The sequence below is a fragment of the Culicoides brevitarsis genome, chromosome 2 (assembly GCF_036172545.1).
Source record: "Culicoides brevitarsis isolate CSIRO-B50_1 chromosome 2, AGI_CSIRO_Cbre_v1, whole genome shotgun sequence".
Classification (NCBI taxonomy): Eukaryota; Metazoa; Arthropoda; class Insecta; order Diptera; family Ceratopogonidae; genus Culicoides; species Culicoides brevitarsis.
This window is the reverse complement of record NC_087086.1, coordinates 13,431,342-13,449,226: the sequence shown is the minus strand read 5'-3', so window position 1 is coordinate 13,449,226 and position 17,885 is coordinate 13,431,342. Positions and strand designations below refer to the sequence as shown.

Genomic DNA, 17,885 nt, shown 5'->3' with positions numbered 1-17,885 from the left:
TCAAAAAATTTATGAAATTAAAAAAAAATTAATACAAAATGTTTAATAGCTGAATTTTGCAAAAATCTAAAAAATATTTATAAAAATTTCTGGAACTCAAACTTTAAAAATAAAAAGAAATAATGTGAAGGGATAATAAAATAAAATGTTGGTATGCATACATCAGGATTAAAATGAATAATATTGAGACATTTATTATGATTATGATAAAAAAAAATGTAGGATGTAGAAGAGAGTGAAATATGCTTATTAATTATTATTAAAAAAAACCAAAATTAAGATTATTAATTTTTTTTTGTTAAACTTTGGTTAAATAATGAAATGTTGCTTTAATTATAAAATATTAATAATAAATAAGAAATGATATGTTGTGTAACTTTGCTTCCGATTTGTTGCGTTTTTTTGTTTCATTTTTGTTTGAAATCTCAGTTTTCTTTTTTTGTTGAAACGAAAATTTAATTATTTGGAGGAGACCTCCTTAACATTTTTAAACTCATATACGTATATAATTATATCCTTAATAATTCTTGTGTACATGTGCTTACAGTTGCTTTGTTAAACTTGTGTCAAACACTTGCTATATTTTGAAAAAATAAAAAAAAAGATATTTTGAAACGACGATAATTTTAATAATAATATATAACGAGTTGAACATTTCACAACATAATAAAAAAAAAAAAATAAATAAAATTGATACAACATTATATATTATAATAAAAAAAAAACTTGGCATTGCAATCCTATATATTGTTAATGATTTTTTTTATAATATTTTTTGCAATATACGCCATTTTTTACTTTTCTAAAAATAATGAAAAATATATAATCAAGTATGGTTAAAAAATAATAATATTAATAAACATTAAAATATTAAATGATTGATATATAATAAAAAAAAGCTAGGCTAATTATATTTATAATTAAAAAATATTTATTAAAAAAAAGGAAAAAAAATGATATTTACACAAAAATGAAATTGATTGTAATTTATATTAATAAATAATTAATAATAATAATTATTTAAAAAAAATGCGGTTTAAAATCTTCTTTTCTCTTAAAAATCTCTTTTATACAAAGTAGTGCTATATTGCAACTTTTATGATGATTTATTATATTAAAAAATCATCCTTTTTTTACGATATGTGAATGAATATTTATGCGATATAAAGTTTTTTTCGTTGCAAATTTATTGTGTAATATTATTATTATGATAAATAATAAAGATTGAAAGAATAATAATTTTTATAGCTTAATATAACAAACATGAAAAATTAAATAAATTACATTTAATTAATGAAAAATGATAAAAAAAAAAGATTTACAAGATAATAAACATTGATTAATAAATAAATAACAAATTAAAATTGTTTAATTTTTTATAAAAAAAAAAAATTTATAAAAAAGGTAAGTATTAAACATATCAAACGCATATTGAAGCATATTCCGCGAAATTGATCAAAAAAAAACAATAGTTTTTAATTTAAATAATTTACTTTTTATTACTCATTCAATATAATTTTGTTCATCAACTTCAATTGCATGTCATAATTTAACATTTTTTTTCATTCAATTTCATATATTTTTATTTATAATACTAGTCATAATAATTATTTCACCATCACATAATTAACTATTTACCATCATATCGTTTTAATAATATTTTTTATCATAAATTATTTCTACTGTATATTGAATAATTTAATAATAATATTATTATGTACTTTATTATTTTATATATTTTTTTGACAAATCATCACATAGAGAGAATATATCATTTGATTTGATGTTTTTTTATAATATATATTTTTTGAATTATTATTATGATTTATCAATTTTTGTGCAAGTTTTTGATTCTTTTTTTATATTTTAAATTTAAATATAAAACTTGTTATTAAATTAATTAAAAATAATTAATTATAAATTAACTTAACATAAATTTTGATACTTATTTGGTCCACTAAACGTGATTTATAATAATTATTTATGTATAATTTTAATATTTTATTTAACGATCTTAAATTTTATATTAATTGATTTTTTTTTAAATACTTTTTAAAAATATTTTTTTTATAATTATTTTATCTACTTTTATTTATAATAATTAATAATAATATATAATATGATTTTTTGCTTTTCATGTTTTTTTTTATCAATTGACTTTTTCATAATTGTTTGAATAAATTTATGGCTCGTTATAATCGCAAACAAAAAAAAACATCAGGGAACATAAAAAAAGATAATAAACATACATCACAAACTTAATATCATTATTATCATTACACATCGGGGAGACATCTGCTCATGACGTAATCGACAATTGCAATTATCGATTAACATTATTATATAAAATTAATGGTCCATCCGGCATCATATTTTTTTTTACTAAAAATAATTGCATGTTAGAACGTTAAACGAGCCATTTGAGTTTTTTTTATATTTTGATGAAATTTATAATTTCGTCTAATTTAGTTTTTTTTTATCATAAGTAAAGGAGCGTCTTTTTATGTGTCCCAATATTTTTACATATTTTTTTTTAATTAGTCAAGGACTTGAGAAAATTTTTAAATTATAAATAAATAGTTTCAGTTGAAAAATTAATTTTTTTTAATATATGTTTTTTGGCTTTAATAGATGAGCTAATAATTATTTTTAATATTAAGAAAGATCTTATTTTTATTGACGAAACCGTTTCGCTCATCGTTTATTAATTATTATTAAGAATATTTTAATTATCAATAAATATTTAATAAAAATTGTAGAATTTTAACTTGAAGAAATTTATAATATAAAAAAAATTATTATTATTTTAAATAAATAATATATTTATAATAATTTAATAATTTTTTTTAAAATTATATTATAAAAATAAAATAATATTATAATTATATTTTTTATATATGATGAGGACATTGACAATTATATCACAGTGTTTTATATATAATAATATATAGTTTATTAAATTTTTCATCATTATTTTTTTTTAATAATATTTTTTTTGATTTTTTTTTATAATAATAATATTATGTTATAGAATAGAATAACAACGGACAGCAATAGACATTCACTTAAATTTCAACGTTTCGATCAGAAAGAGAGAGTAAGGTAAGTAACATAAAAATTGCAAAGATCATTAAAAATTTAATCTCCCAACATAAACTTTTGATTAATATTTTAAGTAATTTAATATCTTTGAACTTTTACTCTCTCTCGTTTCTCATCATTCATTTATAACAATTATTTTAATATAGTATATATTGTTAATGTAATAATAATAATAATGGTAGTAGTAGTAGTTTTTGTAGTAAATATAGATTCTATAGACACAATTTCTAACTTTCATTTAAAAATATCTTACATTTTATCCTTTTTATATTTTTTTTTAATAAATAGACCCGTCAAGTTTTTCTTCTTTTTATACATGTGATAAGTTAATATATCATATATGTGTGTTTCTTTTTTGAAAAAAGTGATTTATTTAGTTTACGATGTTGTATAAAAAGAAACTTTTCACGTGCAAGAGAGACACAGAACAATCTTTTCATGCATATGAGGGGTTGATTTAAAAGGTAGACAAAAATAATAATCAAAAGTAGTGCCTCATGTGTTTTTTAAGCAAAAACGTAAAAGTTTAAACACCTGACGCAAAAGAGAGTTTATGAAAAAGTTTTAGTGTGTCATGTTTCATAAAATGTACTGCATTTTATTGCTTCTTTCCTTGATTTATTCATACACACCTAAAATAATTATAATAAATCGGTGTACGAGCAACTTTGCATCGAAAATTTGATACATTTATTATTTTATTAAAATAAAGGTAAAAAAATTAAATTGTTCAGTGTCTCGTTTTTTTCGTGAACTCTATCGAGTATAAAAATATTTATTTTTTTCTGTTCTAATTTTTTGTGATTTTTTGATTGATTTCATAAGTGAATAATGGTGCAAATAATCTAACGTACAATTTTAATATTGAAATGGCTGCAATTTATCACTATTTTTATATTTTTTAATTATAAATTATTTATTCACTTTTTTTTATTATTTATTAACGTTACCTTACGCGCTAACACATTGACATTGACGAAAAACGACAGTTAGTGTGTAAAAATTAAGTTTCGACTGTGATTAATGTTTATCATGGCGTACGCGTGACATAAAGTCGTTCGAATTCTCAGAGATAATTGGGACGCGAAACGCAACAAAGGAGTCCCATGTTTTTGTAGATGGAACCACGACGACGTTTCGCGGGCCAAGGTCCATTTACTTCCGTGTTGAGAGCCATTGGACGTTCTAAAATGTAAGTCATAATTTTTTTTATTTAATTTTTTTTCAGGTCGACGACAGAAAAAAAAAATTACCTAAATACGTCTCTTGTTGCGGCATATATTCCTGCATATCCTGCAGCAGGCGAGCGATTTCTTGCGAATCTTTGGTAATACTGCATAATTCCTCTTCGTTAAAATCCGGTGTTATTGTTTTGCATAACAGAATTTGACTAATTACATTTCCTAAATTAGATGGTCCGGCACGGTTTTCTGTGAATAATGAGAAAAAAGTAAACAAAATGTAATAATTACGTTTTTTCTTCTCGTTTTTTCTTTTACAGGAGGCAAAAAGTTGAGAGATGATGATATCAGTAAAAAAAAGAATGGATGGAAAAAACAGGAGACGGAAATAATAATGAATAAATTAAAATTGTGAAAGGAAAGTTGTCATCGCGAGATACAAATACAAAGACTTTTGAGTGAAATTGAAGTGTAGAAACGTGAGCGCATTTTATTAATTCAAGAATGAAAAATATTTAAAAAGTTCAATATTGATGGTTTCTGATCTTTTAATGACTTCCTTAAGTTTAAAAAATTATTTTTTCAGAGAAAATTTTAATTTAAAGTCTTAATCCCTTTTAAATTACGAAATAGTGGAAAAAAACCATTTAAGATGGACCAACAATTGTCAACAAAATAAAACAACTTGAAATAAAATTGGCTAAAGACTAAAAGTTCACATAGTAGCAGAAGTTTACACGACGATCACTCGCCAGTTATTGGTTTCATAACTGTCGAATCTAATGATATTCCAAAACTTTTTTTTGCCTTTACGATGACTTAAAAATTTATGTTTTAAAATTTTTTGCTAACTATCGGATAAGCTTGATAAGACCTACGTATTTCGAATGAAATTGTTCAGGAAGGAAAAAAATATGATTGAGAAATAATTGTCCAACAAGAATATGTGAATTCAATCCCTGCCAATTTCGAACCAATTGAAGACTTTCCACTTCCAAACATTGACGTCTACGAATTTAGTAAAGATCAGCAAGACCTGTATGGATTAGTAGACAGAATAATATGCAGATATGTCTTAACCTCTGAGACTGCACAAAAGCCCTGCAAAGTGAGTCGCACATGACTTTTATACCTTCGCACAGAGTTATAGACTTTATGTGTCTGAAGAAAATCCTTCACAAAACTTGGTCGACATTTGTAAATTCGTTATCAAGGTACCTATTATTATTTTTAACTTTATAGAAAATACCTACTATTTCTTTTATTTTTTTGGTACAATAATGTTTTATTCCAACGAAATAATTTACGAGAAATAGTTATACTTAAGTTATATAAAAGCTTTTAAGGGGATTTTAAGCAGCCACAGATTTGAAAAAAGTTAAGAAAGAAGAATTTTATTACATTGAATAGACTTCTTAGATTTTCTTTTTCTTGTTCATCATTAAAAAAATATTTATTATATTATTAATATTGTCTTAATTTTCAATTTAATTCCATTCTGACTTTAAACAGTTAAATTTTGTTCCATTTAAATGCAGAAATTCCGAAATTTTTATTATTTTGAAAAAAATAAAAATTTCGGAATTTCTCCATGTAAAAGTTTGAGGGCCTTATTTTCAAGACCCCAGGGCCTTAAAAAAGGTAATTTTGTCCCACTGGGGTCTCTTTCAAATTATTTAACAACAACCAATTAAACAGACAGACATCAAAATTCCTCTAAGACCCATATTTAATTAAAAACGCCTTACAGACTCTAATTGAAAAAAGCTGTAACATCAACAAGAACAAAGAATTAAAAAAGGAAAAGAATGAGAAAAAATACACAAACAAAAAAATATCATAATAATTATGAAAAAAAAAATACTCACCATAGTATCCAGACATGTCCATAGGTATCACTTGTATTAATCTATGACTTTTAATTAATTCACGTAGAAAAAGTTGCGACAAGTAAAATAAAAGCACCAAATGTGGGTTGTCCGTTAGAATTCCTTCGGCAACAGCTCTGTAATAACGAACGACACAAAATTGACAAAACATAATTAAGGAATTTTCCTTTTTATCAGAAAAAAAATATATTTAAAGAAGGAACAAATTAGGCGTCTCCATTTAATTTTTTTTTCTCCCATCCTAATTATTTGAAATAAAAAAAAATACTACATTAAAAAGGGACAAGTATCCTATATTTATCGCCACGTGCTTAGTCGATTGTCATCGCAAAATGACTTCGTTAACCATTAGATTGATATCGTAGGGCCCTCTGTCCATCCATTTTGTTTATTTGTTATTTTTTGGGTCATTTACTCAAGTCTATTAACGAAGGGCAGCTGCGACGACTTCCTTACAGCGTAGTGTGGCAGTAGTAATGAAAGTGTCATTTCCCTTTTTTTCCTTAATCATGAGCGCGAACCTTTTTCTTCGTTATATTTTTTTTTTCGGGTGAAACGTAAAATTTGTGAGGAATCCTTGCTGCAGGCGAATTTTTGGCGTTAACAAAGGTGTTACAGATTATTTTTACGGAGAAATTGTTTGTAAAATATTTTCTCTCTGTCACGAGTGAGGAAAACGTGGAGGAATGGAAGCGTCTGGTGTTTTATTATTTTTTATTCGTGAGAAACGATAAAGCAGGTCGATTTGTTCAATGGTATTTTTTTTAATGAACATCATAACAATAAATTTAATTGTAGTCATTGTTGTGCTATTAATTACTACAGAAAAAAGTAATGAAAGGAGGAAGGAAAGAGAAACTGTTAGCGAGAGACAAAAGAAGCATTTTCGCACTAATTACGGACTCAAAGGCACAGAAAAATGTGTAATAAAGGAATTAATTTATGTCTCATAAAGTGGCTCGAGCAACTTACGGTCTATTTGTCTTTCATTAGTCTAACCGAGCGAGCAGGAAGCAACAATTATCCAAACGACGAGAACGAAATCAAATAAACCATTAAATTTTTCCTTATAGTCATTAACACCAAAACAACTTTTCTTCTCTTCCTCTCTCCCTATTAAAATTCCTCGTTTTGTTTTCTACCATTATTACAATTATTGCCGTCTGTTAATGGCATCATCAGTAATTTATATGGCCTAGAGTAATTTTTCGTGTGCGTACCTACATTTACATTACCTATATTACATTTCATGACTTTATTCCTCGTAGCTCGTAGTAGTTTCAAAAGTCTACGAAAATAACAAAACAACATTGTCTCGTTAACGATATTTAAATATTTTTCGGTGCTTGTTTGCTAACACGGGATTGTGGTGACGAGAATTTTTCAGCTTTGTTTTGCTGGCTTGTTAACGAGACTGTAAAATGTGCTTAGAAATACTATGAGAGATTTGTAGAGCAGAAAAAAAATTGCACCGAAGAGGGAGAAGAAGAAGAACTGAACAAACAAGAATGACATGGGAAAAAAAACTTTCGCATGGAATGTAATGAACACCTTGAAATATGTTCCGCGCTGTTAATTCCAGGAATGTGCTCTAAATGGGCATTTGGTATAATTGTGTTATCATGTCACTTTTCTGACACGGCAGCAGCATCATCATCAGCACTTTTGCGACAGGTATCCATGACAATTACACGTGTTTGTCCTAAAGTTGTTGAGGGACTCCTTTTGGATTTATGTCGTTTTACGTTTTTTTAATGCGCTCTCATTCATTACTGCAAAAAAATCTCATAAACAGCTTGGCACATTTGTCAACAAAAAAAAACTCGTTAATTTAGTTGAAAGTATAGAAAGGTGTCTGTTGACAGTGAAAGGGACATGGATTCGGATTTTTGACTTTCGAGTTTAATTTAAAGTTTTTTTTTTCATTTTAAAATGTACACTGGGTCGAGAATTTAAAATGTGCATTGGGATTAAAATTTATAAAATTTCATTGGGGATGAATTGATGGGGCTAAAGATTTAAAAAATTACATTTAGGTTAAAATTTTCAAAAAAATTATCTTGTAAATCTCAAAAAATTTACATTGGGGCTTTAACTCACAGAAGTTCATTGGGAAAAATTATTAAAATTTGCATTAGGTATAAAATTAAATAAATTGTGATAAAAATATCAAAAATATATAAATTAAAATGAAGTTTAACAAAAAAAAAATTTGCATTGGGCTTAGAATTTTAAAAATGTGCATTAGGGTGAAAAAATTAAAAATATGCATTGGGATTAAAATTAATAAAATTGAATTGGGGTTGAGTTTATAAAAAAAAAATATTGGGGCTAAATTTTTTAATAAATCATATTTAGGTTAAAATTTTCGAAAAAAAATGACCTTGTTAATCTCAATAAATTTACATTGGGGTTTTCATTCACTTTGGGGAAAAAATATTAAAATTTGCATTGGGTTTTAAGTTTTTCAAAATTTCAAAAAAATGCTCAATTGTGATAAAATTATCAAAAATATATCAATTAAAATAAAGTTTAACAAAAAAATGTGCATTGGGTTTAAAATTTTAAAAATGTGCATTAGGGTGAAAAAATTAAAAATATGCATTGGGATGAAAGTTTTAAAAAATCCTTTGAAAATTTACATTAAGGTAATTTTTTTTCAAAAATCCTAGAATTGGTTGAGGTTAAAATATTTAAATAATTTACTCTGGGCCCATATTGACAAATTTTAAATAGGGAAATAATTATTGTACAAAAACAAAATGTGCATTAGGACTAAAATTCGTTTTTAAAATTTTAAATATTGAATATTCTGTCGAAAAATATAAAATATGCACAGGGTCCAAACATGGAAATTTTTCGCCCCAGTGGATATTTTGGTACACTATTCACTAATTTTTTCCCCTGAAATGCTCTAAATCAACCACAATACTACCCTTTTAATGCGTCATCCAATTTTAATGATACGCGAGATTTAATCTCTGTTGTGCGATATTTTAAAACCACATTTTTTGCTCATTCACGAAATCTGATGCGAGGCAGAAATCCAATTAAATTAGTTACTCTTTTGTAATTTGTTGGTGAAAGTGCGGCTGCAAAAACTACCACACAATGGAGACGTCTGGTAAGCACCAAAATCTAAAAATATCACAAAATATCATGCTGAAGTGTATCAAAAAAGCAACAAAATAAACGAGAGAATGTACAGTAAATATTTGGATTAATTTTCAACATGATTTAACATTTTTGCTGTGTTATGAGCGTTTAATCAACAAGGGAGGCAGTAACGTAGACGGAGGCAACAGCTGTTTTTAAAATGGCTAAATATCAATCAAATTGTTCGTTTTTACTGCAGAAAATGTATTTTCTTTATTGATTTGTTATTTTTCAAGTTTTGCAGTAATTTTTGCGACTTGATGATTGTTGATGGTTTCATTGTGAGTTCGATATTTGTTCGAAATATTTTCTATTATTGATTGCTTCAATTTGTGGTGAAGTTTGTTTATTTATTTATTTTTTTGCAGGAAATTGATTTCCACTCACAAAAATCTTTGTTGTCCTTTTAACAGAATTTTTTTGTTGTACAAAGAAAAAATCTGAAAAATGCATTTATGTTGAAAATTTCTTTAAAAACTTTTCTAAAAGCAAAAAAAATTATTGCCAGCTGCTTCACTGCACAATTTCTCATAAAACTTGTCAAACATTTCTTATATTTAACCAAAAATGTCTCTCTTTTATAAATTAAATTAAATATTTGTCAATTTTCTCATAAAGCTGCTTTTTCTCCCTTTAACTTCATATTTATCACCATGCCACAAAATGTTCGAAAATTTCATTTGAAAGTGGAAACGCCTTGCTTTTGATGCCATTTCCTGTTCAACAAAAATTTTATAAAACAGCAGATAACATTAACACGGTATGACGACCTGCCTCAAAGGCAATCAACAACACCTTCAAACAAAAAAAAAATTGTTTAATTTTATGTCATCTTCCGACACGCAACACATTTCAATATTATTACACATTTATTATGGCAAAACAGAAGAAAATGTGAAAAATTGCCTGTTCATTTCCGGAAATACTTGTTTTATATATATTTTTCTTGTTATCATTTTGTGTTACATTTTATTATTTTTCTCTCGGTGTGCTTTCTGACATCGTTCAACACCCATCTTTCCAGCCAGAGAGACACAAAATGAAAATGAGTGATAGATTTTTGTGGGGCTGTCAAAATTACACGTTTTACGTTCATGGTCCAAGTTGATTTAAATTGAGTTTTTTGATGTCTCGTTTTTTTATTTTATTTTATTTTATGACGTTCATTCAAAAATTATTGCGCTGCTTTAATTTAAAAGCTTTTTTAATGTTGAAAATTGTGTAGATTTTCACAAGCGAAAAATTATTATTACTTTAATCCTTGGATGGTACTTTTATGTTTGTTGAATTTATGTTGGGTTTAGACTTTTCTTCGAGATTAAAAGTGCTCGATTTTTTTTGAAGCTCGAAGTTTAGGCACAAAAAGAATTATCTAAAGATAAAATTATTATTTTTTGGATTATAATTTTTTTTTTATTTTAAAAAAATTTTAAAAACTTTTTTAATTAATAATAATTTTTTTTCTCTTATTTTTTTTATATTTATTTTTAAATTAATGTTTAAAAAGTTAATTAATTTTTCTTTTATTTTTATTTTAAATTAAATTAAAAAAAAAAAATTAATTAGTTTTTAATAAAAATATATATTTTTTTAAAATTTTTAGTTTAAAAATACGAAAACCTCCTAAAACATATTAAATTTATTATAATACAAATTAAAATAAATTTCATTATTTTTATTAAAATAAATTTGATTAAATCAATAATTTATTGAATACAAAAATTTCAAAAAATCGAAAAAAAATTATTTCATTCAATAAAGCAAAAAAAGTAAATTAAAAAAATTTTGATTAAAATTTAATGTTGATTTTATTCCTTAAAAATTATTAAAAAAAATATATTTTTTTTTATTCTTATAGAAAAAATTTAAAACACAATAAAAAAAATAAAAATTTAAAATAAAAACAAAATAATAAAAATTAAAAAATATATAAAAAAAAAAAACAAAAATTAATTGTAATTTGTAAGTTTTTAAATACTTTTTAAATAGTTTAAAAAATTATTATTATAAAATAAATAATTTTTTTTATATTTTTTTTAATTTTTAATATTTTGTTTTTATTAAATTTTTATTTTTTTAAATTTTAAAAACTTAATCATCGTACAAAACGTTATAAAACGATTTATACAAAAATAAATATCAAATTTAAAAAAAAAAAATATAAAAAAAATTCTGTAAGAATTAAATATATATTTTTGGTATTTATTTATTTTATAAAGTATATAATTTATGTAATTAATTTTTTAAGTAAATTTATTAAATATTACCTTTTCATATTTGATTAATATTTTTTTTTTAATTTTTAAGCTTACTCAAAATATATTTTATGCCCTTAAATAAAATTTTAATTAAAAAAATTAAAGAAATAATTTTTCAAAAATAATTCTAACTCAAACTTGCAATCTCCAAGCTATCTTACAGCCGTTTCATATTTTTAAGATATATCGCATTAGAAGAGCTTAAATTTAAAAGGGAACTTTGAACTTTGTTCTAATGTTAATCTGCCTTGTATATAAATTTAACTAATTCCTTTGTTAAACAAAAATCTATGCTTGCACTCCCTTTTCATGACATCGCACATCATATCCCATGTATACCATGCGATTTAGTTGTTATTTAATCTTTTCCTTACACTGTCGTTCTTCGTCTCTCTCAGATGACGAAATATATTTCCTCCTTAAAAAGGTCCATAAATCTCATTTGATCCTCCGCAATAATCCCTCGTGGTTGCCTGGTGTCCTAGGCATGCATTATTGCACGAAAATGGACTCTCCTGCTCCAATTACGCATCCACTGGAGAGACAAAATTGAGTGTTTGCGGTTTCCAGATGCTCTTGCGTGTTCTGCGGTTGTTTCCGGCAATGTAATTTTCGGGAGGAAACTTTTGTCGAACAAGTTTGAGGTGAAATTATCAAAAAAGTACGGGAAGGAGGATCAAAAAATGACTCAACGTTAAAACTTTTTTGATTACCGTTATTAAAAACTTTATGTCCGACTCTTAATCCCTTCCCTTTCCTCAAATTCGGTAACACAGGCAAGTAAGTAACGTTCATCTATTCCGACAACAATCAAAATCATGTTTAATTCATTATTAAAACAAATTTTAAATACTTTGTTAATCTTAATTACAATCGTAATCAGGCTTTTGTGCTACTCTCGTAATAAAATCTTTATCTTTCGTCTTTCGCACTCAGTTGCACGAAATGTCTGTTTATTTATTTATTTTTGACGTGCCATTTGTCGGGTGGTCGCTTCAAAAATAGCGAGAGAAAGACATCATAAAAGTCACGACGACAAAATGACAATGAACTAACCGGCAACGATGTAGTAGAAAATCATGTCTTTAATTGCACTGAAGATTGAAAAGAGATTAAGTTGACTAAAATTATTTGAATTTCATTTTTTACGGGTCTTAAGCTTTATCTAAATAAAAAAAAAAATTCAAAATTTTATTTTTTTAAAATTAGGATCGGTTAACCAGTTACCGTGTTCTTAAGGAAATTTTCAACTTTGAACGTTAATAACTTTTAACGGTAGGTATTTTATCGTATTCTTTGTAGATCATGAAAAAATTCAAAATAACAAAAATAAAATATAAAGTTTAAGTTATTGAAGAACTTAAAATATTTTTAGAGGTACGGTTAATGAAAAAAATTAGGGTCAAAAATACCCTTATTCAAAAGAAAATTTAATACTTTAATTTAATAATTTAAGTTGAATTCCGGCTTAAAAGTAAAATCTAATTAAGCTACTTTATTTTTTTTTCTTAAGTCAACGTTTTAAGTCAATTAGGTCAAACTTAAAAACTTATTTTTCAAAAAATATATTTTTTTTCTTGTAAAAATCGTAGAACAATTACCATTTTTGTCTTTTAGACTAATTTTTGGTGAAAAGAAAACGTTTCCTATGAAAAATTTAAGTTTTCATTTTGACATAATTGACTTAAAATTTTGACTTAAGAAAAATTAAAGTAGCTTAAACAGATTTTTTTTTATTTAAACAGACTTAAAGTATATTTGGCCCTGTAAAAAAATTCATCAAAAATAAAAAAAAAATACTCTAAATCGTCAAAAAGATGACAAAACTTTGCATTTTGGAAAAATTTATATTAACCGACCACAAAAATGATCCTAATTTTGAAACTCCATGATTCCAAAAGAAAAGTTTTTATGACTAAAAAATTATAGTGAAGGGTTCCCGAAAACTCTAAAACAATAAAAGAGTTCAAAATTGCGATTTTTCCTTCCGAGAGGTAAAAAAGTGAGACAGGTACACAAAGAAATTCGAGATAAACGTCGAGAACAGCGTGGATAACACAAACAAATAGCTCGAAGCGACCTACTAAACGAAGATGATTGCTAACAAGATAAGAGTTTTGTATTTATTTGTCCTTACAAGGACAACAACAACAAAAAATAATGATGCTGATAATCATTGTTGTACCAATTTTAACTGTTTTTCCAATCGACTTGCGTTTAAATGGGTGTCCCAGTGATTGTGAAATAAACAAAGAAACCATAAGCAACTTGTCACCCGAAAATTTCGTGCATGAAAACTCTTCGATTTGATTGATGATAACGTCAATACTGATATTTTTCAGAAAAATCTCATTTCTCACGGCAAAAAAAATGAATGACGTAAAATTTTTGTTGTTTTTTGTTTTGGACACATGTCAATTCAACTTTGGGGAAACTTTTTTACGAGATTTAGGTAAATAAATAAAATTCCTTAAAAATATCATAACGACATGAATTTACGTAAAAATCGCTTGAAACCATAATTTAAGCGATTTTGTCGCGTATATGGAGGGAATCACATTATGCATGAAAACGGTGTCACGCAAAAGAAAGAAAAACTAGGAGAAAATGCATTCGCTTCGTTATACTTTCATACGAATGTGGCAGGCATGAAAAAATTATGAATGATTTATTCGCAAAAATAATTTTTTTTCCTCCAACGAGTGTGTAAGTGTGTTACGACAATCGCGGGAACTAGTGACGGTAACATAGCGACGTCTCATGAGCGACATTAAACTAAATCTTTCCACCACTTTGTGTTGTAATATTCACTCATTCGTGGTTTTGCTGGGGCTTGCATGTGTTTTGCATGCAAAAGTGACACAAAAATGCAAAAAAAAGTATGAGAAAAAGGCGGGACTGTTTTTGAGGTCTCGTGATGCGATTATTAAGTGCATGTTAACGTGGTTTTGTCTTTACCGCAATAGTAAGAAAAAAAAATAAAATAATATGAGTGAATTTCTTGGAATTATGCAATTGTTACTTTTGGAGTGAAATATTTATCAAATTTTAAAAATAATTTAAAAAAATTGTTAAAATTAAAGAAAAAATAATTTAAAATTTTTAAATATTAAAATTTACAAAAAATATTAATTTTCTCTAAAATTTTAGAAACAAAAATATTTTTCTGGACAGAAAAAAGTAAAATTAATTTTAAATTTTTAATAAAAATAATTCAAAATAAATTAAATTAATTATTAAAAAAATTATTTATATTAGTAAAGTTATAATTCATTTAAAAAAATAATTATTGATTTAAATATTTTTTAAATAAATTTATTTCTAGTTTTTACTCAAATATTTTTTAAAGCTCCCGATAATGCCCAACTATTTGAAGGAAAACCGGAAAACTATTTAATGTATGTCGTCCCAAAATTTTTTATGTATTTGTTTTCGTCCTGTCTTTAGACCAATTATGCCATTCGCGACAGGTTGATGTAAAACATCCTTGTTTTTAAAAAATAAAGGGGAAAAAATTTTTTTTTTTAAGAAATTAAGTCATCAAGATCAAACTTTTTTTTATCCCTTTTATAAATTAATTTTTAAATTTTTCCATAAAAAAATTCATTTAAACCATTTTTTTGTTTATTAATTTTTAATTAATTAAATTTATTAATTTTTAATTAATTAAATTTATTAATTTTTAATTAATTAAATTAATTAATTATTTTTAAAAATTATTTTATTTTCAATTTATTTTTAAAATGTGAAAAACATAGTTATTTTTTTTTATAAAAGTAAAAAGTTAAATTAATAAATCATTAAAAAATTTAAAAATTTTCAAAACAAAATAATTTTTTATTGCAAAAATTGAAAATATTTTTTTTTTTTCAAGGAAATGCATTTTTCAACATAAATATTAAAAAATTCTCTTGATCAAGACAAGAGATCAAATTTTTTATCCCTTCATAAAAAAATGTCTTTTTCTACTATATGACATCACATGTGCAGACAAAACAATCACCAAGCAAGCAACAAAAAAATTAACAAGTTAGAATTGAAAACAAATGTTCAGTGAACATTATGCACACACATTACTCGTCATCTCTTTTTCAAAAAAAAAAAAAATATTTTACAAAAGAAAAATTCTGTTTGTTCTCTTGCAAAACTATTTTTTTCGCAGTTAAGCCTTTTGTTACCGACGTTGCAACCGTAATTGTATAAATTTGTTTTGCATGAGAAAGAAAGCAAAAAAAAACGGGATGCAAGAATTTAAATATGAAATTTTTGTTCTTTTTTAGATACAAAAAAAAAAATAATAATAATAATCGCTACACACATTCCTCTCTCTTGCATGTTGATGACTTTTTTCTGTATTCATTTATTTTTATTATAATTTTCTTCTCTTTTGTTGCTGCTGCTGCTGCTTTTGCAAACAACGCCATCAAAAATTGTGACATTGCATTATTATGTATTCTTTAGAAAAAAAAAATAGCGAGAGAACATTATAAGAAGAAACAATTCAATGCGAAAAAATTAAGAGTAAATAATATAGTGTCGTAGAAATTTTATGCCTCTGTTCCGAAGAAATGCAGATGAAAAATTTGCTCGCTGGCGTTTCAAACAAAGTGAAATGTAGTGTGAAGACGATGTTATAATGTGAATTTGTTTGTTTTGCCAGCTAATAAAATGATAGAAGACATAACAGTGGATGATACGCGATTTTTATTACCTGTCAATTTCCGTGGCATGCCTGTTTGAACGTGGAAAATATTCGACTTTCGTGCGTCTTTGATTTATGGTGCCTTCCTCGGTGTCAGATTTATATGAAGACATAAACATTTTTCATATGAGGCGAGGGCAATAAGGAAAAATGTTTTTAATTTATTTTGGGGAATTAAATAATTTTATTTTTTTTTTCATTATTTTAAAATATTCACAAGTTTTTTTTATTTTATTTTTTAAAGAAAAAAATTATTGATAAAAATAATTATACTTTTTTTTTTTAATAAATTTTGACTTTATTTAAATAATTAAAAAATTTAAATTATTAAATTAATTAAAGAAAAAATATTCATTTATTCTTTTTTTATTTTATTTTTTATTTTGAATAAAAAAAATTTTTAATTTTAAATTTTTATTGAATAAAATAATGCCTTAAAAATAACAAAAAAAAATATAAAAAATAAAAAAAATTAAATATTTAAAATTAAAAAAATTATTTATTTAATATTTTTTTATTTATTTTTTTTAATTTATTTTATTTATTAATATTTCTTTTCAATTAAAAAAAAAATTCATACAAGAAAAAGTTCCTAAAAAACTTTTTTTTTTTGTGTAATTTTTAATTTATTTTTGCTTTTGAAAAATTTTGCAATTTAGTTTCAAATATTTCAAGCTTATTATGATGTCCAAATAAAAAAAAAAACATTTTTTTCAGAATTTTAATTTTTAGACTTTAAATTTAATTTTTAATTAAATTTTCGAAATTATTTAAATGAATAAATTAAATTTAAAATAAATATTAATTTTCAATTTTATTTTTTGATTTAATTTTTTTAATTCAAATTTTATTTTTAATTTCAAATCTCTTTAAAAAACGTTAATTTTTTTTTAAATGAAGTTCCATAATAATGCGAAACATTTTTTCTCATTGCAATCGCCTCAAATTCATTTCTTCGATATTTGTTTTTTTTCCCGCACATTTTTCGGCATATTGTTTCCTGACTTTGTCAGTCGTGACGAGCATTTTTGCCGCACACGACACACTACTGCCCTCGAAACGTGCGAAAAAACTAATAAAATATCGAATTTCCTTCATCACGATACAGCAGAAGACGAAGAAGTTGGTTGTCGTCGCGCGCAATAAAGTCATTTGGCTTTGCAACCTGCGAGAATTCATCTACACGTTACGGAGTAGAATGTCATCACAACATCATCATATTTCACGATTTTGATCATCGTTCGTACATCGTGTCACACATGTGTTGTTTACGGATTATTTTCTCTCTCTGTGTGTCGCATTTGTTTTTAGACGACAGAATCCGTAATGCACTCAGTCACAGAACACGAAGACGAAGACTCGCAGGCAGATTGAAATAATTTTGTGCGGAGTGAAATAATCTGCAATCATGGTTGGATGCATTTTCACAGGCAATATCATGTTTGTGATGAGTATTTGTTATGTGTCTGTGTTCGGGACGAGCAATAAGACGAGGAGGAGGAGAACGTGTTTATTGTTACATGCTCCATTTTTCAAAGAATTCCTTTGGGACATTTCTTGTCTATGCAATTTCCCGAATGGGTTACAGTTACTTGAC

General features: G+C 25.1%; 1 protein-coding gene across 1 annotated transcript in view; it reads right to left on the bottom strand.

Annotated features, from left to right (window-relative positions):
• Positions 1-4,140: 4,140 nt before the first annotated feature.
• Positions 4,141-17,885, bottom strand: part of LOC134831938 (uncharacterized) — a 28,788-nt gene continuing 15,043 nt past the window's right edge. The window contains exons 3-5 of the mRNA XM_063845776.1: positions 6,152-6,288; positions 4,356-4,532; positions 4,141-4,287 (exon numbers count right to left, since the gene is read on the bottom strand). Coding sequence (XP_063701846.1) covers positions 4,169-4,287; positions 4,356-4,532; positions 6,152-6,288 — 433 coding nt within the window. The 3' untranslated portion in view covers positions 4,141-4,168. The remainder of the gene's footprint in view (positions 4,288-4,355; positions 4,533-6,151; positions 6,289-17,885) is intronic.